The sequence below is a fragment of the Marmota flaviventris genome, chromosome 18 (genome assembly GCF_047511675.1).
Source record: "Marmota flaviventris isolate mMarFla1 chromosome 18, mMarFla1.hap1, whole genome shotgun sequence".
NCBI classification, from domain to species: domain Eukaryota; kingdom Metazoa; phylum Chordata; class Mammalia; order Rodentia; family Sciuridae; genus Marmota; species Marmota flaviventris.
Window position 1 is genome coordinate 45,603,355 of NC_092515.1, and position 25,448 is coordinate 45,628,802.

Consider the following 25,448-nt stretch of genomic DNA (forward strand, 5'->3'; position numbering starts at 1 on the left):
GGGATGGGCTACGTGCAGGTGGGGTCTGCCTGTGTGGTCCTCTGTTTCTCACCCAGGAGCCAGGGTTGGCCCTCTCGTTCCCAGAACCATTAATCTACACTTCATTTGTCCATTCCGCCAACAATGATGAAGAACTCACCTCATGATGGTCATTGCCCAGGCTGCCATGGGTCCTCTCTCATTAGAAACACTCAGTCAATCCCCTCCTCCACTGGGCCTGAATATACTCCCAACTGGGCCTGAGTATAATCCTCCCTTCCTCACCTCACCTCACCTCCCCAGTACTTTCTGTCTCCTCTCCTCCAATCACCTAGACACTCTTCAAAGGAGGGCTATGCTGTGAGAATGTTGCCCACACCTGAGTGTCAAAATCCCACATCTACTTCTCAGCAAGTCTCAGGTATTCTCATCTCTGACATTGACCACTAGACAGACTAGACTGGAAAATCTGTTTACCTAAAGCCCTAGTATCTTCGTACATTCAGATTGCTGTAACAAATAACATCACAAAGTGGGTAGCTTATAAACCACAGAAAATTATTCAGAGTTTGCAAAGTTATTTCCAACTTAAGATGCCAAGCCTGGCATGGTTGCACACATCTGCAATCCCAGCAACTCAGGAGTCTGAGGCAGAAGGATCAGGAGTACAAGGGCAGCTTCAGCAACGAAGTGAGACCCTCTCTGAAAGGACACTTGCAACATCTAAGGACAACACCACACATCGGAATCCCACATGAGAGATTTATTGTCATAGTATGGAGCAAACTGACAAGGCTGTCCTTCCTGGGATAGCAGCAGCAAGCATGTTTAGGGGTTGTGTCTGGGCTGGGGTGGGGTTAGCTTTGAGCAGGCACACTCAGAATCAAAGCCTGGGAGTACTTAGATAAAATGGCTCCTAAATCAAAACTTGGGATTTTAAATAAAATGACTATTTAAAATGACTCCTGATCTAAAATGGCAGATTTGGTGTCAATATATCATGCCAATATTCTTCCATTGTTATTTTCATAGATGTGGGGTTGTGGGGGGACACAATGGGGTTTCTTCTGTAGTTTCTTCCTGCTGGTTAAGGGCACAGAATATCATTCCTATGAAGGGGGTCAGGGAGGGTTTTAGGTGGGACCAGAGTCTCTGTAGTTGGAGCAATTGACCATGAGTCATAGGGCCCTGTCTTGGGAGTCAGGGGCTGATAGTCTTGAAGGAGAAGATGTTGATTGACCAACTGTTGGTGAATTTGTGGATCTGATCTTGCAGGAACTTCTGTAGGCAACTTAACAGACATGGTCAGAAAGGAACATAAAGGGGACTAATAGTGGTTCTTCGGGGTAGAGAAGCCAAGGCCACACTAGACTGCACATTCCCCAAGGGGACTGTTGGCCTACTTGCTGTTTCCTCTTTTCTAGCTGCTCTTGTAGTTGTTTTTCGCTTGTTCGTCCTACCCCTGACTGGTGGACATAGAACAGCACTGCTCCTGTAGGTATAGGCAGAGGCCTCCTTTCTCTGCACTTAATATGTCTAGTCCACAGCGGTTTTGTAAAACCACAGAGGCTAAGGAGTCCAGTTGATTCTGAAGAGTTACTATAGACTCAGCTACCTTTTGAATATCCCATATCAGCTGATTGGAGAGCTGATGAAAGTGGGAAATGGATGTGGTTATTCCTGCCCTTCCTGTGGCTAGGCCTGCTCTAACCCCAGGCTGGCTTGTAGGGAAACAAATGGAATAGCCCATTTGTGTCAAGGGCTCATATGAGTATAGACTTACCAAGGAGCTCTTTGGGCCTAGAAGACCTGATATTAAATGAGAGAAGCCAAAAATCTCTCTCCAGGAAGTGTGAGGGCTGAGAAGTTGTCCCCATAACAAGGTTGGAGAGGAAAAGGCTTTTATTTGGGAATATAAATCTTTAACATAACCAGAGTTATCAGAAATGTAAACACAACATTTAAATTTTTAAAAAAACTTTTTTAGTTGTAATTATGCACAATACCTTTATTTTATTCATATATATATTTTTTATGTGATGCTGAGAATCGAACTCAGATCATCGCACATGCTAGGCAAGCTCTCTACCACTGAGCCCCAGCCCCAACCCAACATTTAACTTTAATATTACAGATGTCCATCCTCTCAAGATGTAGTTAAGCTATTTAATGTCATCTGATTCTGTAAAATATCTATTTTTGTTCCTTAGGGCTGGATAATCATACTAGTGAATTTCAAGCCTACATGATTAGATTAGGAATATCTGTAGGCCTTAAAACTAAAAACTTCGGGCTTTGGAAGTTTCTCTAGATTTTTATTGGGTATTCTTGCTAATCATCTCTCTTTTTCAGCCTGCAGTCTTATAAGTTCTTGGGGGCTAACAGATGTGTATATCTTAGGTGAAGTGTTCTAGCTCTTAAGCTGATCTCTGCCTCTTTCTTAAATATCATTTTACAAAGTCAGCATATATTGTCTCTTTTTAAAGTCCATTTTGTAAGGTCAGACAGCAGCGACCAATAGGAGGTAAATTTAAAAGGCTGCTGAAGGAGGATTTTTTTGAGATTTTGCTCCTGGGCAAGACCCTCAGATCAACTGCACAGGTCCAAGGAGAAGTGAGCGGGGCTGGACCAGACTGAAATTTTTATTGGGCTTAGGGCAGGAAGAGAGGACTTGGGACAGAAAAGGGGTTTTTTTAGAATCTCTTGTCCTGCTGGGGTTGGCTGAGGGAGCTTGCAAAGATCCAGGATTGGTCTGGAAACCCTGCTTATTGACAGGTGGTTCTGTCAGTGCCTGATTGGTGGTTCTTTGGTGCATGAGGGTTGCTTAATCACCTCAAACTGACCTAACATCCTAGCCTTTTTGATAATATAGGGCGTCAACGTCCAACTAGCTACTTACTGCTGATTAGGGTCACTGGGGGGAAGGGGGTGGTTCAGGTGTTGGTTCAGTAAAGAGGCTACTATAGCGGTATAGGGGCATCAGGTTGTAGGTCACTCTGGCAATTTCACCCATGTGCTTTGGGGCAAACCTGAGGAGGAAGGGAGCAATCATTAATAGAAGTCCTATTACTAATATAGGAGTGAGAATAGGAGTCATCCACATAATGAGGGTTGAGTTTAGCCAGCCTAGACAAGGGTCGTTTGATTGTTGCTGCTAAGCCTTTCACCCAAACGAAAGGAGGGTGTCGACATTCTTTTTGATCAATCCAGTTTCACTAATATCATATAAGCATTCTGCTTTGAGGAATAGACAGGTTTCTCCTTTGTCTGCCATCAGGAGATCTAGGGCTCAAAGATTCTGTAATGAAACTTGAGCAATAGATGTGATTTGCCTTTGTAGGGAAGCAAGTGAGGCGAACGATACCTCTACTACCTCCCAAAGTTGTTGTTCAAGCTTCTGAGTAGTGGTTACTGCATAATGAAGTCCTCCTGCCCCCAGTCTGGAGGCAGTGAGTGAGGAGGCCAGAGAGAGTCCAACAATTACTGTTAGAAAGACAGCCCGTCTTGTCCTGGAAAGGGAGATAGTAACAAGTCTTATTAATTCAGCCTCACTGTACAGAGTTAATTGAGGGACCAAGATGGAAAGAACATTAAAAAGCAAATGGCATGTTGAAGATTAGATTTTTTTGTTAGGGTATCATTGCACCAGAAAAAGAATCCCATCAGAGCAAATATTGAAAAAGAGATTCGAATGATCTGGTCACAGGGTGCTGAACCAGAGGCAGTGTAGCAGTTGGGGAAATTCCCTGATGAGTTATGAAAAAGAGGGACTTCCTCAAAGGCTGAAGAGGGGGCCCTTGGGGTATGGTTGAGGTATTGAGAGGAAGATGAATGGGGATCACAATTAATGGAATACGATGCAAACCTGTGCAGAGGAAACAGTCTGAAATGTTATTAACTTTGGATAAATTGAGAAGCTGAAGGCCCTGACATATTAGGGCCATCCCTGAGAAAGGGTCAGCTTTAGGATGGGCAACTGATCCAGCTGGTGCTGGAGTTCCTTCCCTTGCTCCTGGATGTTTTTGTGAATTTGAAGAAACACTTGTATATAAGTTCTGCATATTCTGATAGAGGCTGAGGGGTGTTTGGAAAACCCCAAGAATAAAATTTACTATCAACACTAGAAGCCCAATTTGGGTCCCATGGTTCCCAAAGAGTTAATTTGGTGTATGCTTGTTTCTCATAGCAAGGCTGATCTAGGAAATGTTTCTTGCATGAATTATAAAGACACCCGCCATATGTGTTAGGTCAACACTTACCAGATTCTTCAGTTTGGTCTGATATAAAGCATAGCATTGCTGCACATAGGTGGGACAAGGGGGCTCAGTTATATTCAGTAATGTTAAGGGTGACTGCCCTATTACAGCCAATGGAAGGATAATCACCTTGACCCATAAACTGAGATCAGGTGGTGCCATCCTGGTGCCATGTCTCTTGGATGTAGAAGAACCATCTTTGGGTTGGGTTATAGAAGCTTGAGAGGAGTAACGATTACTAAAAGAAAAAGAGGGTTGGCAAGAAATCTTGAGTTTGGTGGGCCCCAGCATGCTGGAAGTCCAGGAGTGAACAATTGGAACAGGCACTTTTTTTAAGGCAGGAGACGTGGTACCAGGGGGAGTGACTAAAAACCTTGGCAACCACTGGGGTAGTAAGTACGACTGTATGGGGTTCCGTCCAGCGAAGTTCCAACTATTGAGGATGCAGTTACCAAAGTAAGACTGTGTGTCATCCTGTAGAAGAGGGTTTGATTCAGTTTGTGGCTGTATTGGGATTGAGGCAATGGATGGCCCAGGAAGGCAACAGTCTGTGTGTTCCCTTAGGAGTTTGTGTAGAAGTATGAAACAGGGCAGGAAGGACACAAGGGGAGAAGGAATAAGTGGAAAGCTTTGGTTGATTAAGAAAGGGCACCCACAGTGTAGCTCAAAGGGGCTCAGACCTGAGGGGGCTCTAGGGCTACCCGAATTTGGGTGAGGGCCAATGGCAGGAGATTGGGCCAAAACAGCCTGAGTTCAATAGCAAGTTTAGTGAGATGATCTTTGAGAATCCCTTTAGCCCTCTCAACCTTACCCAAGGATTGGGGTCCATAAAAGATGTGGAGCCTCCAAGTGATGTTGAGGCCTTTGGAGACTAGTTGAACCACCTGAGAAGTGAAGGCTGGACTGTTGTCTGACTGGATGGAGGCGGGAAGTCTGAACCTGGGATTGATCTGCTCAATGAGGATGGAGGAGATGGTGTCAGCAGTTTCCCTGGAGGTAGGGAAGGCTTCTATCCAACCATAAGAGAGTGCTATTCCCCAAGTCACAAGCAGTTAGATCCTGTGCCAAGCCTTTCACAAAGAAGTGAGGACTGTCCCTGAAGCCTTGAGGTAGGATTGTCCATGTCAGCTATTGAGACCTAAAGGATGTTGGGTTTTCCCATATGAAGTCAAAGAGGTAATAAGAGTAAAGATGGAGAGGCACTGTAAAGAAGGCATCTTTAAGATCCAGGACAATATAGTGAGTGGTCAAAGAGGGAATATGCGAAAGAAGAGTGTGAGGGTTGGGAACCACCAGGTGAATGGGAATAAATGCCTCATTAATTAGTCCAGGCAGAGGTCCTGGACTAAGTGATAGGCTCCTGAGGATCTGCTTACTGGCAATATGGGAGTGTTGCAGGGGGAGTCAAAAGGGATGAGGAGTCCCTGGGCAAGTCACCAGTCTATAATGGGTTTCATGTGGGTTTTGGAGATGGGAATTTGGGGACATAAAGGAAATTTAGTTTGGGGTTTCAGCTAGATAAGGACTGGCTTGTGGTGGGAGGCTATGACTGGCATGGAGGTGACCCAGACCTGGGGATCCACTAGGTCAGTGGGAAATGGCACAGTAGGTAATGTTGGGTTATTAGAGTAAGGATTAAAGGCAGAAGAAGATGGGTGGTAGTACTCTAGGAGTGTAGTTGGAGGGTGGCTCCTAGAAGTTGGAGAACATCTCTGTCTAGGAGAGAACCTGGACAGGCTGGAGTGACCAGAGAAGAGTGTGTGAAAGGGTGTCCCTCCAGGGCACAGGTCAGCTTAGCAGTTCTATTTGGGAATTAGGGTATGTCGTCAATCCCCATAACCGAGACCTGGGAAGGAAACAGAGACCCAGTGTGGGCAGGCAAGACAGAATAGGTAGTCCTGTGTCCACAATGAAGTTTATGGACTTAACCACTATCTGCAGTGTTACCCTGGGCTCAGGGAGGGTGATGGGGGTCCTCGAGTCTGGGTTTCTTCAGTCTTCTACAAACACCAATAGTTCAAGAAAAGGGGCAGCCTGGCTGGTCATACCCATGCCTGGAGTCGCCAAAGAAGTGCCAGCCATGGGGCAGTTGCTTTTCCAGTGTCCTGTCTGCTTACTGGGGGGGGGGGGGGCAGGTCTGGAGTAGGGCGCCGTGGGTTTGGGCATTGGCAAGCCCAGGGATCATTGCATCCACATTTGAAGCAAGGCTCTGGTGGAGAGGAATCCTGGTTCCCCTGTGAAGCTCTCACTGGAGCCATAGGCCTCAGGGCCACCACCAAGGTCTGGGTTTGGATTGTTACCTTTTCTGCATTTGAGCCTGCCTGGCTACTTCAGCCAACTCTTCCTGGGCATTACAGATTTCAGAGGCCATTTTCACCAGATCTCAGATAGAAGTCTGAGGGCCCTCCTCAGCTCCTTTGAGCTCTTTTCTAGTATCATGGGCTGATTGAGTAACGAAATGGGTTGCTAACACTGTAGCCCCGGAGGGAGACTCAGGATCCAGCTTAGTATATTTGGTGAGGGCCTCTGTAAGGTGGTTGAGAAATAAGGCTGGATTGTCATCTGGATCCTGGGCGATTTCTCTCAACTTTTCAAAGTTATCCACCTTATTAGAAACCACCTGCATGCCTGCTATAAGATATTGGACCATGGGAGTGCAGTGAGTGCGACCTTGTTGGCCATCTTGATAGTACCAGTTGGTTTCAGTTAGGGCAGCAGCTGCTTTACCTGTGGAGACAGTCATATCTGTTAGATGAATTTGATCAGCATGATCTTGTGCAGCCTGCTGGATGCGGGCTCACTCATCTGGCGTAAAGGTAGAGGAGACAATGACATAGAAGTCATGCCAGGTAAGATCGTAAGTCTGAGAGAGGTATCAGACCTAACACATATGAATGTTAGCTAACACAGTATAGCATTACAATTAAAACATGGATTTAAAAAAAGGCTAAGAGATTTTAACTTTTTCATGGAAAAGTAGCAAAATGCTTTTGTGTTTTACAATATTAACCTTTAAATAGATTAGTCTCTCATTAATTTAAAAATATATTTAAATTGTATCCCACTGTAAAAAGTAACATAAAACTTATATATCTTATTGATAACAGGATCAGTTGTAGAACATTAAATGATATAAGTAAATCCCCAATAAAATTTGTTATCCTTATAATTCTAAAATTACCATAAAAATTTAGTTTGGTGAACACCAGCTTGATATAATATTCTTTTAAACCTTCTACCTTAAAAACTTGCATACCTGGAAGATATGAACACATTTCATATACAAAGAAAAGGAATAGCATCATAATTCCATTGATGTTTTTATATGAACCAAGTTTAGCTTTTAAAGAAAACTTCGACTTTGTAACAGTTGTTGTTTAACAGTTGTATTAACCTAAATTCCTTCAAGATTATTTGTTCTAAAGAGTAAACCATGATAAACACAATGTTATAGGTAAATTAATGTTTTAAGAAATCCTTGTCATTTTAACACATAGATTAAACTTTGGTTTATATCAGTACATTAATATTTGGCCTTAGGAAAAAAACCTTCATTAGCTTTGACTGATATTCTCTCTCTCTCTCCTCTCTCTCTCTCTCTCTCTCTCTCTCTCTCTCTCTCTTATTTAAACCCTCTTATTTACTTCATCACATAAAGACTTTCTTATCCAGAAACATTTTCTTTTCCTTCTATTAAATATGGTTCCATGCCTAGAACCTTCCAATTTCTCTTTCCCATCTGTTAACCCCTGTTATATTCACTTTTTGAAACAACCCTTCTAAATTTCTGAATTTAGACAAATTATTCCATTTTAATGAGAAGAAATACTTTGTTATTTAAAGTACTTTAATTGAAACACAGTTAAAATTTTTGGACCTCTTTGAATAGAGAATCACATTTGTTTACCATTTCATGAAAATACAATGTTCAAGTATATAGAATTATATCTGTTGGGACTTTAAATTTTTAATAACCTTGTTTTCAGAGGTAACAAAGCAATTTTAAACCCTTTTTTTAATTTATCAGTTTATGAAAACAACAATAAGGTGACATAATGAAATTTAAGGACTTAAGAGTACTTTATGTTATATTTAATAGTTAACATTTTAACCTTGTAAATAAATCAGATGTCTAATAAACACATTTATTAGTAATCCCATGTCAAATCTAACTTACTTATTTTACCAAGATATCAGACAAGCATATTGAACAGTATTAGCCATTTCTCCCTTGTTGAAGAAAAGTCCTAGAAACAATGGATATTAGATATTTTATGGACATCAATATTTTATGAGTTCTTTGACCACCTGGAGAGACGTGTGAGGTAAATAATTCTAAAAACATCTTTATTTTTATCTATTTATCAATGTAGATTGAACCTTCTTAACTCAAGTGAATTAAAGGATCCATTTCTATTAATTTATGAGCACTCATTATATATATGCCAATTTGGATATCATGTACATGATATATAGATATACACACATATACACATACAACACATAACACAAACGTGCACACATAACACAATAACAAAGGCCTTGTAGCTTTTTGTAGGCAAATCTTCATTGCAATGTTACAGATGTTTGAAAAGTTGAATAAAAATAGGACTGAGCAGAGAAACATTAACCTGTGTGTGTAGGATCAAAACATGAACTCAAAAAATATGGAATTTAAGAGAAAAAAAAACAGAGTCCTAGAAAAAATGACCGGCTTGTAATTAATAAAGTACCATAGTATTAATAAAGTGCCATAGTATAGTATGAGTTCAGGTAAAAGACACTTCTTACTTTTTTTTCTTCCTAGGGCCTCAGATCATTCTCCTACTGCAGCTTCTTCCATTTACATTTCAGTGTAAGGCCTGACTTAGGTTGGAAGGAGCCTGGTAAAACTGCTGTTCCCTAATGCTGCTCCTAGACTCCCCTGCCTTCCTAGGGTAGGAGACAGTTAGATAGGATCATGGACAGTGAGATCTTATGATTCGGTTAGGCATTGGAATTCCTTACTCTACCCTGAAGGATTAATCCCTTGAGTGTACAATTTACTCACTCTGAGGTAACATGTAAAATAAGCAAACACCACCACCACAAGTTTTACCAGTTTCTTTCACTTCCTAAACTTCCTCATGCCCCTTTGTAGTCCTTCCTTGCCCTGAATCCTGCTCTAAGGCAGTCACCTAATTGCTTGGGTTCCTCTACTTGCCTTGCTCCAAATATAATGCAAATGGACACTTTTAGGAATGGCTCTGTCACTTCACATACTACTTTTGAGATGCAAGCAGATCTCAGATTCCTTTTCCTGGGGAGTGGCATTCCTGGTAGGCACACACCACACTTTATTCATTGACCAGTTGATATACATCTGAGTGTCTTCCATTATTTGACCAATTCTAATGAAGCTCTTAGAGACATTTTCAGAAATTATTTATATGGACCCATGCTGTTATTTCTGTTGAGGAAAGACCTGAGAGTAGAATTGCTCAGTCACATAGCAAGTGTGTGTGGAACTTTTAAGGGAAATACCAAACTCTTCTCCAAAATGACTCTGTTCATCTGCATCCCTACTAGCTATTTATGAGGGTATCAGTTGCTCCATATCCTCTTCAACACTGGTCTTATGGATCTTAGATTAAATTATATTTAAAGGACATGTTGGGGGATCTCATTGCAGATGTTGTTTTGACTTTTAGACTCTGCCTCCATCTTTCATTCAATATCTCTCTCTCTCTCTCTCTCTCTCTCTCTCTCTCTCTCTCTCTCTCATCTTTATATATGTATAAGGTATAATACATACAAACACATACACAGATAGGCTGCTGAGACTCTTCTACATTTCACATTATTACTATTATCTTGGTCATTGTCAAAGCCAAGGCCTCTGTAAGATGGTGCCATAAATGGCAGAGCCCATGGGGACCTCCACCCTAGCAGACTCCAGATCAGGAAGAAGCACTATGTTGTCCAGTCGACAAAAAGCAGTTTATAATAGGACTGAGCTGGGAGGAGGTCCAAGCCCATCTATGAATTAGATCAGGAAACTCAAGGCAGAGTAAGCAGCTGCCCAGGCAGGAGCTAGGGCAATGGCACAGTGCCCTGGAAGGAGAACTGAATCCACAACAGCCTTGCTGATTGGGTGGAGGTCAAGGAGAAGTAGTGCTCTCAGCATGCTAGCTACTCATATATGGATAAAGCTGATTGCTCCCCAAAGTGGTTGAGAAGGACACAACACTGGGCTGTGAGAGCCTATGGGGGCTAGGGGGAAGCTAGCAAAGGACGGTTTGAGGGGAACCTCTAGGCTGCCTGAAGTTGAGCTCCACACACCTTCATCAGGGATGTCAGGTTGAGCAGGTCCTCCTAACCCACACTGGCTTCCATTCACCCATGCAGGGCTCAGGATGTTTCAGAACCTTCTAGAGACACCTAATCCCTGGGAGTTCCCTGGACCGGCAGACACTCATTTCACATCTTTCTAGTGGATAAGTGACTGTAAACTGGACCTACGTCATATTTAAGAGGTATCTACAGAAATGCCTTCACAAAGAAGAATCAGACTGATAAGGGAGGGGCCCTCAGAGGCTCTCAGAACATGGTCTATAAGAAATTAGGAACTATTGAAGGGCACCCAGTCAGCTAGGAAGGTCACAGTCACACCTCCCTGCCACTGTGCAAGCAGTTCCCCTCACTCCAGCAAGGTCATCTGTATTTCTCCATCTGTGGAAATCTTCATTCTGCCCCCCCCCCCAGAGAAGCCCCCCAGGTTCCTCCAGTTACATCCAGTTCTCTGCTCCCTTCTCTCCTCCCCAACACCCTCATGGGCCTGTAACAGCAAGGACAGGGAATTAGTGACTCCAGGTGTGAGGAGAGGGGTCCTGGGATCTCAGAGTGGCTGCAGAGGCTGTGCGGCACCTTGGGAGGTGCCCAAGGGAAGAAGAGGGGTAGGGCCCTGCCCGCTGCACACTGGCTCCATGACCTCTGAGAGTTCAGAGTGACTCTCCTGCAGCACACCCCTTGCAGGGCACCACCCATTTCCCCGCCTCCTCACTGTCAGGTCCAAACTCCACCTGGCAGAATGCTGCTCTGCATTTCCAGGTGAAGCCCAGAGAATACAGAAGCAGCCCTGGGAGCCGACCATGTGCCTGCATGGACTTCCTGCCTGGCTCATCCTCGTGGCCTATGGGCTCCTGATGCTCCTCATCCAGGGCCAGGGTGAGGCTGCCATAGGGAGGGTGGTAGAGACCAGGTTGGATCTGCCAAAGTGCACAGAGACAGAGCCTGAGCCTAGGGAGAAGGCACCAGGGCGGGGGAGTTGGTGGAGGAGACAGATGAAGGGGATAAGGGGCAGGAGGGTGAGCCAGAGAGGGTCAGAGCTGCCTGAGGACTCCCCCATGGAGGAGTGAGCTAGTGTGAGGGGATTCTGAAGAGCACAGTATGGGCAAATCAGAAGTCTCCTTGCAAAGGAACAGGGATAGAGGACCTTCTCCTCCTGTGTGTGGCTGTGGCTGTAGCTACTACTCACCCTTGGATAATAACAACAGCAATATAAGAGCTTGATGGTTACATTTGGCTCTGAGTGTTTTGACTCCTTGGACAGAGAAGTGCTGGCACCTTCTTTAGGTTCCACAGGAAAGGTAACTGGCTCTGAGTTGCTTTTTGCTTTGCTAAATTGCTAAGGCTGGCTTTGAACTTGCAATTTCTTTTTCTTTTGGGGAGTGGCCTTGCATGTACACATCTGCCACACTTTATCCAGTTACCAGTTGATGCACATCTGAATGACTTCCATTTGTCCTCCTCTTTCTCCTCCTCCTCCTCCTCCTCCTCCTCCTCCTCCTCCTCCTCCTCCTCCTCCTCCTCCTTTTTTCCCCACTTATTAGTGGAGACTTAACTCATGGGCACTCTAAAACTGATCTACATATCCATCCCTGTTTATTTTAGTTTGAGTTGGGTGTCATTAACTTGGCCAGGCTGTCCTCCAACTTCCAATCCTCGTCTTTTCACCCCCTGAGTACCTGAATTGCAATTAGTATACCATCACACCTGGCTTAGGCTATTATACATAAAACTTGTGGTGGACATTTTCAGAAATCACTTTGTGGACATGTGCTCTGCATTTTTGTTTGTTTGTTTGCTTGTTTGTTTTGTTTTTGGGAAAAGCCCTGAGATTAGAATCCTCTGGGTAAACACTGAGATTGAGTGAAACTTGGGTTTTTTTCTATCTTTCTTTCTTCCTTTTTATTTTTTGGTGGAGAGGGTACTGGGGATTTAACTCAGGGGTGCTTCACTACTGATTACAGCCCAAATCCATTTTCTATTTATTTATTTTTTATTTTGAGACTGGGTCTCCCTAAGATGCTGAGGGACTAACTAAGTTTCTAAAGCTCACCTTGAACTCAGAATCCTCTTGTGTCTGCCCCGCAAGTTGCTGAGATTATAAGCATGTGCCACTGCTCCCAGCTCTGGTTTGAACTTTTAAGGACAATGTCTAGCTATCTCCCAAAATCACAATATCATTTTTTATCTCATCAACCAAATCTTAGTGTGACAAATGCTCCATATTCTCACCAACACTTGCTTTTAGGGGGTCTTAAACCTGTTGAGATGAGATGGGCCTGTAGCAGCGATTTATCATTGCAGATATTTTCCTGGATTTTTAGCTTTTGCTTCAATCTTCTCTGTTTCTCTCTCTCTCTCTCTCTCTCTCTCTCTCTCTCTCTCTCTCTCTCTCTCTCTCTCTCTCTCTCTCTCCTCTTCTCTTCTCTCAGACTTTCTCTAGATCATTACATATACGTAAGTTTTTCACCCCACCTCACCCCGCACATGCCCTAATGCTCTGAAGACTGTTCTTCATTCCATAGTTTACTGTTAGTTTGGAGACCTTCGCCAAGAGGTAGACAGCAACTTCCAGGTTAAGAAGGAGCACTGTGTTTTTCAGTTGACATAAAGGAGCTTATACTATGACTATGAACCGGGAGGAGCTAGAATATCTCAGCCTACACAACCCCAGCTATGAACTAGGTCAGGAGAATACAGAGAGAGCATCTGCCTGGACAGGAGCTGGGACAGTGGCTTGGACCACAGTGCAGTGGACGGAAAAGTTTGAATTAACAACAGACCTTGCTCTTTAGGTAGAAGTCAAGGAGAAGCCCAGGACACAGCCACCTAGGAACATTAGCACTCCTAGAAAGACACCAATAAAGGACACTTGCTATCCTGGTGTATAGGAATGAACCCAGGCTAGCATTAAGAAGCCAAGGCCTGTTAGGAGAAGGTACTGAAGGTCATCTGAGGTGGAGCCCCACAGGCAGAACAGGCACTCGTGTCTCCTGCTATATTCGCTATGTACTTGCAGGATTCTAGAAGTTTTGGGAGATAGGTTATGGGCCTGTCTCCCCAGCAGCACCAGACACCCAAGAGAGCCCTTCCAGGTCCACAGTGCTAGAACCAGAAAGACCTCAGAATGTTTGTCAGGTGCATAAATAACAGTAAACTCAACCTCAGAGGGAGCTGTCCTCAGGGGAAGCCACAGGGTAGGAGGAGGGACAGTGGAGGGGGGTGGGTTCTTAAGAAGTGTCACATTTGCAGTCACCAGTGTATTTTCAACAGAGCAGCCAGGACAGAATAGGGACAGGTTTACACAGACCCTCAGACCAGGACTACAAGGACCTTGGAGGGAACTCAGGAAACTATGAATGCTGAGAGGAAGAAGGACTTCCCAGTACCATGGGCACAGTCACACTGCCCAGTTTGCTCAGGCAGTCCCCGTCATCCCCCAAGGTCATCATTCTTACCTGTGGGGATCTTCATTTTGTGTCCCCTCAGAGAAGCCCTCCTGGCTCCTCCATTACAGCCCACTGCTCCCTCTTCTCCACCCCAACACCCTCATGGGCCAGTGTTATGGTTTAGAGAGGAGGTGTCCCCCAAAGCTCATGTGTGAGACAATACCAGAAAGTTTAGAGGTGACATGATTGGGTTATGAGAGCCTTAACCCAATCATTGATTAATCCCCTGATGAGGGTTCACTGGATGGTAACTGTAGCCATGGAGGGTGGAGCTGGAGGAGGTGGGTCACTCCACCTCCTGGGAGTATGGGGCGTGACTCTGGGGTATGTATTTTGTCTTTGTTGAGTGGAGCTCGCTCTCTCTCTGCTTCCTGGTATGATGTCTTGTGCAGCTCTCCTCCACTACACCCTTCCACCATGATATTCAGCTTTTCCTTGAGACCTAAGCAATGGACCCAGCTCTCTATGGACTGAGAACTCTAAAACCATAAGCCCAAAATGAACTTTTCCTCTTTTATGTTGTTCTTGTCTAGTCTTTTGAACACAGCAGCAAAAAAAAAAAAAAAGTAGAATAAAATAGTCCGTGGCTGCTAGGACAGTAAATTAGTAACTCCAGGAGTGACGAGTGGGTTCCTGAGATCTCAGAGCAGATCAGAGGGGCCCTGTCCTGCCAGGTACCTACTGGCTCTACAGTCTCTGTGGGTTCAGAGTGGCTCTCCCACAGTGCCCATTTTGCAGGACACCACTCATTACTCTGCCTCCTCCCTGTAGGGTCCAAACTCCATCTGGGCCCAGGTACTTCTCTGTGCTGACCTCTGAAGCACAGCAACCCTAACAGCACAGAAACAGCCCTGGGAACTGACCATGTGGCTGCACAGACTTCATGCATAGCTGGGCACCATGTCCTGTGGGGTCCTGCTGCTCCTCCTCCACAGCCAGATGAGGCTCCAGTTTGGGTTTGGCAGAAGCCAGTCTGGAGTCCCATCAGCCAAAGGGTGCAGAGGAAGAGACTGAGGTTGCAGGAGGGAGGTGCCAGGGAGGAGGAGGCTGGTGGAAATGATAGAGGACAGACGGGAATGTGCAGCCACCCCAGGCTCCTCCAAATGCCCAGGTTGATTCCCCTAAAATGCACACAGGAGCAGAATTCCTGATGTCACCAACACCAAGGAGAAGGCAGGGGATGAGGGGAGACTGAGGAACCCCAAAGAGCAGGGCCAACTTCCCTGTCTCTGGACGGGCATTCAGGACACTGAGTGCTGGCTGTGCTGGAGCTCCAGCTGCCAATGGGAAAAACAGCCACTTAGGAACACCTTCCTGCTGCCATTTGGCTCTAGGTCATGCCTATGGCCAGAGGGGTGACCTGGCCCTCTCAAAGGGGCTCCAGGCAAGGTTACTTGTGTTTGGGAGAAATACAGAAAGCCCCAGGCACTGTGTCCTCAAAGGGATCTAGGAAGTCACTGGATTCCTGTCACTTTATGCACCTGAACTAAAAAAGGGTATGGCATGGCATTAGGGCAAAAGTGAAAGGACTCTGAGCCTACTGGCAGCATCCAGGCCCTAATCAGAAGTTAGGCAAGGTTGGCAGGATGCCTGGGCTGTCCTTGGCCCTTGATCCTCTCCCTAATAGGCTTCTAATGTGTGGTCCCCCTTATCTCCTGCTAATCCTCCCCACTCTGCCCAGGAGGAGTCCACACTCACCTCTCCCTCATGGCACACCCACAGAGGGTATTTCCCACTTCCCTGCTGTTGACCAGGTTCCTCTCAAAAGTCACTAGGACTTTCTAGACAAGGAGAACTGCCCAATCTCACTGTTGGCTGCCATTATAAATATTGTCTTGGCTTCACCCATCAGAAATATTCAATAACAAGTCACAGGAGAGCACAGATTTGGGTTCCACCCTCTTCTGTCCCCCACCAGTCCTGGCTCCTTCACAGGAACCATCAAGGCCTCAGGGTCTTACACACAATGCCCAGGACTTTGGGTGTGTGTGTGTGTGTGTGTGTGTGTGTGAGAGAGAGAGAGAGAGAGAGAGAGAGATTTTTTTTCTCATGCCTGGTTTCCATCTACATGACCAGAGCTCACCCTCTGGGGCACCATGCTTTCCCCTTCCTAACACTTGAGTCACCTCACACTCTTACATGGTGCAGCTTCCTCCAACATCGAGTGGAAAGGATGATGTGCTGCTGACTCAACAAGTCTCTGATCAGGGACATTTTAGAAGACTTTGTCCATTGCTGTCACAACACCAACCTGAGGAATCTGGGACTGCTGTCTGTGTACATGACATGAAAAGAAATTTCACCCAGTAAGGAATTCTGTGTAGGCAGCCTGTTACTGGGAAGAGGTGCGTACCACCCATGCCCCCTTTTTGGTACTGAATGAAACCCAGGGTTGCTTTACTACTGAGCCATGTCCCCCAGCCCTTTTCATTGTATTTTGATACAGCATCTCACTAAGTTGCTTAGGACTTTGCTAATTTTCTGTGGTTGGCCTCAGCCTCCTGAGTCGCTGGGATAACAGACATGCGTGTGCCTTTTGACTTGGAACATATCTTAGTTCAATTTGGGGTGCTAAAACAGAATAACTGACCCAACACTGGATGATGTATAAAGGAAATAGATTTATTTAGCCCTTCTCAGGTGACCCTCTCTGGTTCGGTCTTGGTTAATGATGTTCAGCTATGTAACAACATGGTAATGGCTTGAAATCATAGGACTTTGTCGGAAAGAGATCACATGGTGAAAGAGGAAGCCTAAATAGACATTGTAGAGGAAGACTTGCTTTTAAAAAAAAATTTATTAGTTATTGATGGACTTTTATTTGTTTGTTTGCTTATATGTGGTGCTGAGAATCAAACCCAGTGCCTCATAAACACTAGGCAAGCACTCTACCACTGAGCCACAACCCCAGCCCCAGACTTGCTCTTGTAGAAAAACTCACTCACCTGAAATGAATTAACCCACTCCTGTGAGAGCTAATCCACTCTGAAAGACTAATATTAATCCCTTCACAGGGCAGTCCTGAGCTAATCACTAGGGCCTACTTATGAAAGGTACCACCTCACTGGGGACCTGTCACCTATGATAGGATCCTTTGCGGGGGGCAAACCATACCCAAACCATACCATTCTGCCCCTGCCCTACAAGGATCACATCCTTCTTTCAATGCACAATGCAGTCATTCCATGCCTATAGTCCTCAAAGGCTGAAACCTTGCCAATATGACTCAAGGATGGTGGCAAGTCACAGGGGCCTGGTGAGCCTGGAGGGATAGGCTGTGACCCGATCGAGTGATAGTGGTGGTGGGGATAGGGACAGGGATGGGCAGATAGATTCTGAAGTGAATGTTGACAGATCAGGGTCCCTCCACAAGGCTGAGCTGAGGAGGGCCAACCAGGCCACAGTGCTGCAGGTCAGCAGCTGATTGATGAGACCTGAGCCTGAAGTGCATCTCTCTGCCCACAGGCCAGGACTCAGTCAGCCCCATCCGGACGACTCACACCGGGCAGGTGCGGGGCAGTCTCATCCATGTGAAGGGCACCGATGCTGGGGTCCACACCTTTCTGGGAATTCCCTTTGCCAAGCCACCTCTAGGACCACTGCGCTTTGCAGCCCCTGAGCCCCCTGAACCTTGGAGTGGTGTGAGGGATGGGACCTCCCACCCTGCCATGTAAGTTCTCCTGGGAAACCTCAGGGCTGGGATGAGGATGGGTACTACAATCCCTGAGCCAGGCTGCAGTGGCTTCTTCATCTAAACTGCACTGCAAGGCCTGGGGCTGTAAGTCAGTGGTAATGTGTTTTTAGCAACCTAATGCACCATCTTTGAAACCCAGGCCCTAAGTAAACAAATATATAGAAATATATATCTCTGCATTGGGGCAATTCCCACATTCATTTTTCCAATGCAGGAGTAACTTTGCCAGGCCCCTGCCTCAGCGATTGGAACCCAACAGGCATTAGCTCAAGGTGCTGAACACAAGGGCAGAAACACATGTCCCTGGATTTGGCTTACTCCAGGTGTTCTCTCCAACCAAGGGAGATGTGTCTGGGAGAGGGTCGGCTTGGCTCTCTGAACCTATAAAAGACCTTGACTCCAGCAGTTGATGCTGCAGATCCCTGAGGAGGGCAACAGTGGTGGCTCCTTGCGGACCCTACCCACAGGGCCAAGGGAAAGGGGCGTGTGCTTATAGCTCGAGACTCAGTGGAGGGGTGAGGTTTTCTGAGAGCCTCAAGTTGGGCTGTGGGATGCCCCATTACCCTTCTGTGAAAAACTAACCTCCATCCACTCAGGCACCAGCAGTGTGGGGACATGTATGCTGTTCCAGGCCTGAATTGGGACAGGGATAAGTGGTGAATGTCAACACAGGCAGCCAGTGTTTCCCAGACAGGGCCCTAGAGCTAGGATTGCCCAGCCGCAGAAAGAGTTGGACGCAAGTACTCAACATTTTGAGGTCTCCCTGGAGGTCTGGGGTCATCCCTGCTTACCCAGAGCCTGTGACCTGGAAACCAGTAGGAAATGTCTTGAAAGAAGGATCATGTGAGGCAAGGCATCAGTTTAAGCAAGGAGGGAGGTTGTCTGGGATCGAGTCAGGACCTGAGGTCTGAATTGACTGCTGCAGTCCAGCTGGGCAAATAACCGGGAGGTGACAAGCAACTTGAAGGTTCAAACCGGAACTGCTTTATTGCAGGGCAGCAGGGGTATATATACCTAACCAATTACACACAGCTTGACTCAATTAGCATCATCCAGATACAGCAATCAGCCAATAAGGAATCTCCACCATCTTAATGGCTCTGTGGCATTGCTTCACAAACCACTCCTCCTGGCAAACTGCCAGGCGCCATCTTGACATGATTTCAGCCCTCAACAATTGACCACTGCTCAGCCCCTGAAATAACTGTATTCCATTGTCACCAGGTGTCTGCAAAATGCAGATGCAATGAATATAGAGGCTCTGAACCTAGGGATTATAAACTTGCCTCCCATCCCCATGTCAGAGGACTGCCTGTACCTCAGCATCTACGCGCCTGCACATGCCCGTGAGGGCTCTAACCTGCCTGTGAGTGTTAAGTCATGGTCAGGTGAAGGGTGGGAGAATATTTTAGGGAGAACATTAGAAGCAGGCTTGGGACATGGTTGAAGGTAGAGAGCTAGCTCAATGCTGTAAAGGCCTGGGATTGACCCCAAGTACTACATAACAATATTGACAACACTGGAAGACACAGGTTCAGCTGGCCACCACTGTGGAGTGAATTACCATGAAAAGTTTCTCACTATTAGCTCCAAGAAGGCCTCTTATGCAGGCAGGAAGCTGACCTAGGCATGGAGTCAAAGAGCCCTGGATGCTCTCAGAGGCCAAATGTTCTGACCCACTGATCAATTCACCAGCTTGTACTCAGGAGATCCATTCAGGTGCCCAAAGGGTGCACTTTGAGATCATTAAATTCCATGACCATCGATTATTTTTTGGGCCAGAGATTAGATGACACTTTAAATTAATGTTCAAGTGGGATAATCACAGAAACATCAGTTTTCTTTTCCTTTCAGAGTAGTTCTGAGAGGAATAGATCCACGTTCCATTTCCTGGTTAGACCCCAAAGTTTGGGAGCCCTGATCTTCCAAATTGAACTTACTCTGTCACCAGTACCCTAGGTCATGAGGTCCTACTAGCGTTCTGTGTGGGTAGCTACACAAGTCAAAGTGGTGTTCAGGATGCAGTTGGGCAGGGTGGCCACCACATGGTATATCTCCTGATTTCGCAGGTGATGGTCTCGATCCATGGTGGTGCCTTGGTGATGGGCTCAGCTTCCATGTGTGATGGTTCTATTCTGGCAGCCATTGAAAATGTACTGGTGGTCACTATCCAGTACCGCCTGGGAGTTCTGGGATTCTTCAGGTGAGCCTGGGACAGGGATGGTCAATGGGGACTGAGTAGACAGAGGACCATCCATCGATCATCATCCTTGCATTTCTCAGCACTGGAGACCAGCATGCCACTGGAAACTGGGGCTACCTGGACCAAGTGGCCGCCCTACGCTGGGTCCAGCAGAATATCGCACACTTTGGAGGCAACCCTGATCAGGTCACCATTTTTGGCCAGTCTGCAGGTGGCACTAGTGTGTCCTCACTTGTGGTGTCTCCAATGTCCCAAGGACTCTTCCATGGTGCCATCATGCAGAGTGGGGTGGCCCTGCTGCCTGGCCTTATCACCAGCTCATCTAAAGATGTCTCCACAGTGAGTATCCTTTACTACCCAAGGCCAAATCTGGTGCCTCGCCCTTCAACTTTAGAGCCTCTGCCACTCTGTCTATTTTATGGGAATAAAAACCATGCAGGTATCTCCAGAACTGGCTACCACCCCAGGGTTTCTGAAGAACTCAAAGGTCAGAATCCACACACATCTGCCTCAAGTGGTTGATTTTACTCTATGTTCTGCAAAGCTGCAACCTGGGGGCCTTGTCCTCAGAAGACCCATGTAAGCAGGTGTGATGGCTCCTCTGGCTGACACATGAGCTTCAGGAAATGTGGAAGAATTTCACACCTGCAGCAATAGACACAGGGTACACTTTGAGAATTATGGGTAAACCAAACACCACTGAGACCTTAGGCAACACCTCCCTCCCTGCCTTGAGAAATGATCCACTCTTTTTTCATGCCTTTACAGTTGGTAGCCAACCTGTCTGCCTGTGGGCAAGTAGAGTCAGAGGCTCTGGTGAGCTGCCTGCGGGGCAAGAGTGAACAGGAAATGCTGGCTATTACCAAGGTAGGGCTGAATGGACTTTAGTGAGGAGACAGGGGTTATGGTGGAAGGAAAATACAGTGATTTCTACTGTGGAACAAGGATCTCATTTCCAAGGCTTGGTCTTCTTGTATCCTCATAGCCCTGGATGGGAAATTGAGATGAAAATATGCTACACCAGGTGTAGAATCCCTGAATGTTGGTGTGAGCATCATTAGTTGAGTTGGGATGGGTTGGAGGTAACTCAGTGTCATTAGAACAGAGACTTTCCTTCCTGTCATCATGTATCTTGAATGCCCACTTAGACTTTCAGTGTCATTCCTGCTGTGGTGGATGGGGCCTTCCTACCCAGGCACCCCCAGGAGCTTCTGGCCTCTGCTGATTTTGAACCTGTTCCAAGCATCATTGGTGTCAACAATGATGAGTATGGTTGGGTCATTACCATGGTGAGTCCCCTCTCAAAACCCCACGATAGTGTCAGGTGGGAGCGGCTTTAGAAGTCATAGATCCTGGTCTTCCCACTCCCAACTCTAGACTATCCCTTCACCACACAGGGTGTGAGCCCCCCTGAAATCCACAAAGAAATAGACAGAGAGACCAAGCGAGCTTTTCTACAGAGAACATCAGCAGAGATGGTGAGGCTCCTGGGGATCTGTGCCAAGCAAGACTACAGCCAGACATCTTCCTTTTCAATGATGTCTAGGAATGAAGATTGATCTATGTTCATTTGTGAATGGGATCAACCCACAGCTTCACAACTTTGCCCTGTTCCCTGACACATCCCAGACCCCATCCACAACATCAAGTGGCTACCTCCCTGCCCCAGAGACTGCTTAACATGACTCTCCCTGATCCCCTGGACTAGATGAAGTTGCCTGCCGAATGTGCTGACCTATTGATGGAGGAGTACATGAGAGACAACAAGGACCCCCACACCCTCCAACTCCAGTTCCAGGAGATGATGGCAGACTTCTTTTTTGTGATGCCTGCACTCCAAGTAGCACATGATCAGAGTGAGTGAATCTGTAGCTGAATCCTGGCTTCCTAGGAGACAGCTCAGAGCTATGGGTCCCAGGTGAGGTCTGGTGTCAGGTCCTGACACATGTCTTTATCCAACCCCTGGTGCCAGGCACCTGAAGGCCCTCATCTCCATACATACTTATGGCTAGAATAAGACATAGATATCACACTCATTTTACAGAGGAGAGGACTAAGGCAGTGGCAATCAAGGACTTTGCCCATGACCACACAGACAGGAAGTCCAAGATATGAATTAACAAAGAGTCTTCCAACTGCCTCTGATGCATTCAGGGCTTCCAAGCCACTGTGAAGATTCAAGCCAGCATTGGACCTAGCAATCTTGCCACCAAGAGTGACACATCCTGTCCACCCTCCAGGTTCCCATGCTCCTGTCTACTTCTATGAGTTCCAGCATCGTCCCAGCATCTATAAGAACATCAAGCCACCACATGTGAAGGCTGACCATGGTGATGAAATCATCTTTGTGTTTGGATCCCACATCAATGGTATCAGAGGTGAATTCTCCTTATTCCACAGGAGCATTCTCCTGCGTACATGGTGGCAATCACTCTCATGGTACAATGAGCAACTGGGGCTAAGAGAGAGCATGGGATTCAGTGTCTATCATATTACAACTCAACAGGTCATTCCAGGATTAGACCTTTCCCACTCAAATCTATACTCCTTCAAACTGTTCCCAACCCAACCATGGTGTCTACCATAGGAGAAGAGGGCGGTGGTTAAAGGAATAATTATTTCTTAAATGACTTCACAATGTCCAACGAAGGAAACTGCTAGGCCAAGGATGAGCCCAGTGTTGATTCAGTTAAAGGCTGGGAGTAGTAAAGGCAGGTTGGGCAAGCAGGGGGCCTGGCCCCAGGACTATTGTGATAGGGAAGGGACACAAGCCTGGGGCTGGGGTGGTGAGTGTGGCACAGGAGTGGTCAGCTGGATGGGGTTGGCCAGGACCTGGACCCTTGCCTTCCTCCTCCCACAGTTGAGCTCACTGAGGAGGAGAAGCTGCTGAACAGGAGGATGATGAAGTACTGGGCCAACTTTGCTCGAAATGGGTGAGGACACCTGCACACTGCAAACTCCCAGGGGACACAGGCCCTCCACTGCTCCCTTTATCTGAGGTGACCCCATTAGCTATTGTGTGTCCTTCATCACATCCTAGCCCCCTACCCAACAGGATGACCCACACTGAAAGAGGGTGCTTTTTGGGTACAGGTCACTGGTCTCTTTGGGTACAGTGGTCCAGAGGGTGAGCCATAGTGCTGGGCTACCATGAAAGCCAGCCTCTCACAGGGAAGGGCAACACAGGCCAGGTTGCTCTGCCCTATGTGGAATGACACAAGTGAGAGGTCATTGCTTTCCTACATCAGGACACCTCTCCCCATTCTCAACACCCCTGCCCGCCTGGCTGGATGCCCTGTCCATAGGGTGGAAGGTCAGATTTTAGTTCAACAGAGCTCAGACTGACCCTCACCCTTCCCTGCTGGGAGGGCATGTGCACAGGAACCCCAACGGAGAGGGCCTACCCCACTGGCCACTGTTCAACCAGGACCAACAGTACCTGCAGCTGGACATCCAGCCTGCTGTGGGCCAGGCCCTGAAGGCACACAGACTGCAGTTCTGGACCAAGACCCTGCCTCAGAAGATCCAGGAGCTAAAGGGAGATGAGGACAAGCACACAGAGCTCTAGCTTCCTTATCAGGAAGAGAGGGGTGTGCTAGGTGATGGGGTCTTCCTGTGGTGCCCACACATGCCCACCCAAGAACATGGGTTGACCCACTCATTCACATAGCTATTCATCCATACACTCCACCATGGGTCCTCTCCTGTTAGACACACTCATAATTCCCAATGCATGTCCACCTTCCTCCTCACCCCATTATACCTGAGTCCCTCCCTCCCTGCCTCCCCTCTCCTTCCCTACAACCCCTTCTAACCCCTCCTCCCAGTTGCCACCCTCCCATGCTGACAGAGAAGTTTCAAGATGTGGAGCTGCTACTTTCTGAACCCCTTGCCCACCCATCAGCAAGTACCCCATGTTCACATATTGATGGGACCTCTGTAGAAAACCTGTACACCAGAAGCCCCAGTGTTTTACTCCATCCGGCTCCTGTAACAACAACAGCAACAGCAACAACAACAACTTCAATAATAATATAGTGAGGCACGGTGGCACATGCCCATAATCCAAGCCACTCAGGAGGCTGAGGGAAAAGAATTACATACTCTGTCCAGTCTGGCCACTCGGGGAAACCTGAGCTCAAAATAAAATAATAAGTCCTGGGAGGGTAGCTCAGTGGTAGAGTACTTGCCAAGCATATACAAGGTCCTGGGTTTGATCACAGTGCTACCAACAAGATATAAATAAATAAGCCCAATAAACTGGGTAGCAGCTTATAAACAATGCAAATGTGTTGTCTTCTGTGTTGGAGGTGACAAGTCCAGAATCAAGTGCTAGCAGTTTTGTTGTTTGGGGAGGTCTTGCTTTGATTTCTATCGGCACCTTCCCACTATGTCCTCACTTGGCAGAAGGGGAGAACAAGTTGTCTTGGGCCTATTTCACAATTCCCACACCCAGTCCACTCCCAAAGATTCATCACTTTCAGACTGGCTTGCTTGTTTGCTTGCTTGCTTTTTCAATCAAATCTCAGATAGTAGACGGATTTTATTAGTGATGCATTTTGTGTGTGTGTGTGTGTGTATGTGTGTGTGTGTTGGGGACTGAGCTAGTGCATTAGAACTGAATGCACTAGAGTTTAGAGCAGGCCAGGCAAGCACTCTACCAACTGAGCTCTATCCCCAGCCCATGGAGACTGGCTTTCAATGAATGAATTTGCAACACACAAACTTTCAGGCCAAATACTTACAGTTCCCACATCTAACCCACCCAGGCTACAAACAAAACCAAAGTTCCATATCCCTGAGCCCACCTGGAGATTAAATGTCATCCATTATTAACATTTCAATCTATGGACATACTCATCTATTTCTGTCCCAAGGAGGTGACAGGCCCCATACTTATGAGAAGCAGGACTGGGCTTTTCCATTGGCTTCTGGAGCCTGGGCCAGCTGGGTGCATCCTGGAGAGCCAGGTGGGGTCCTCAGGGTCCTGTCTCCTGAAGTTCTCATTCTCTGTGCCTCTGCAGACACTGTGAGCCCCACACTGACACAATCACAACACAGCTGTGAAGATGTTTCTCTGTGGGGTGTGTCCTGGAAGAGGCCTTGACATGTCAGGAGGTCCAGACACCTAGCAGAAGGGATTCTTGTCTCAGGCTCCCTGAGGACCTCCCCAACCAGAATCTTTCAGAATTTCATCTGTAGCCTCCTGATCATCCCCCACTCATTATGGTATCCAAGTGATTAACTTTCCCTCTCACCTCATTGATGTCCCTAAACTTTTTTGACCCCCCTCCTATAGAAAATGTCTCATCTTTTTTCTCAGTAACCAAAAGTGCCAAATGAAGCTCAATATGCCCTTTTGTTCCTCCAAAGCATTTTCTCTCTGTCGTGGAAAGGCTGTGTCCCTCACTCCATGGACCCTGGAGTCCATGGACCCTATACCCTCCCTCTCACCAACTTGCCTCTTTGTGGCACCAGTTTTCCCAGGAAAGAAAGTTCCCTCTTTCACCCAGTGCATTTAAGCCCAACCACAGGGCACC

General features: G+C 46.6%; 2 protein-coding genes across 3 annotated transcripts in view; both read left to right on the forward strand.

The window, feature by feature from the left end:
- Positions 1-25,448, forward strand: part of LOC114083347 (cocaine esterase-like) — a 126,642-nt gene that overhangs the window by 74,414 nt on the left and 26,780 nt on the right. The window lies entirely within an intron of this gene.
- Positions 11,366-23,476, forward strand: LOC114106807 (cocaine esterase-like). Of its 2 annotated transcripts, none has more exons than XM_071604131.1 (12): positions 11,366-11,441; positions 17,477-17,681; positions 18,930-19,071; positions 19,775-19,908; positions 19,989-20,247; positions 20,677-20,775; positions 21,057-21,225; positions 21,334-21,386; positions 21,617-21,764; positions 22,149-22,286; positions 22,769-22,841; positions 23,290-23,476. In XM_071604131.1, the coding sequence occupies exons 1-12, from the start codon at positions 11,366-11,368 to the stop codon at positions 23,474-23,476; spliced, it is 1,683 nt and encodes a 560-aa protein (XP_071460232.1). The 2 variants fall into 2 exon arrangements, with proteins under 2 accessions (XP_071460232.1, XP_071460231.1); XM_071604130.1 differs by having other exon boundaries at positions 21,057-21,197; positions 21,306-21,386.

Bases quoted from the DNA above. Each gene is read 5' to 3' on its own strand.
- LOC114106807 (XM_071604131.1), top strand. From the start codon at position 11,366: ATGTGCCTGCATGGACTTCCTGCCTGGCTCATCCTCGTGGCCTATGGG. The intron at 20,776-21,056 runs GTAGGGCTGAAT...ATGCCCACTTAG, and splicing joins AAATGCTGGCTATTACCAAG to ACTTTCAGTGTCATTCCTGC. The intron at 22,287-22,768 runs GTGAATTCTCCT...CTCCTCCCACAG, and splicing joins CCACATCAATGGTATCAGAG to TTGAGCTCACTGAGGAGGAG.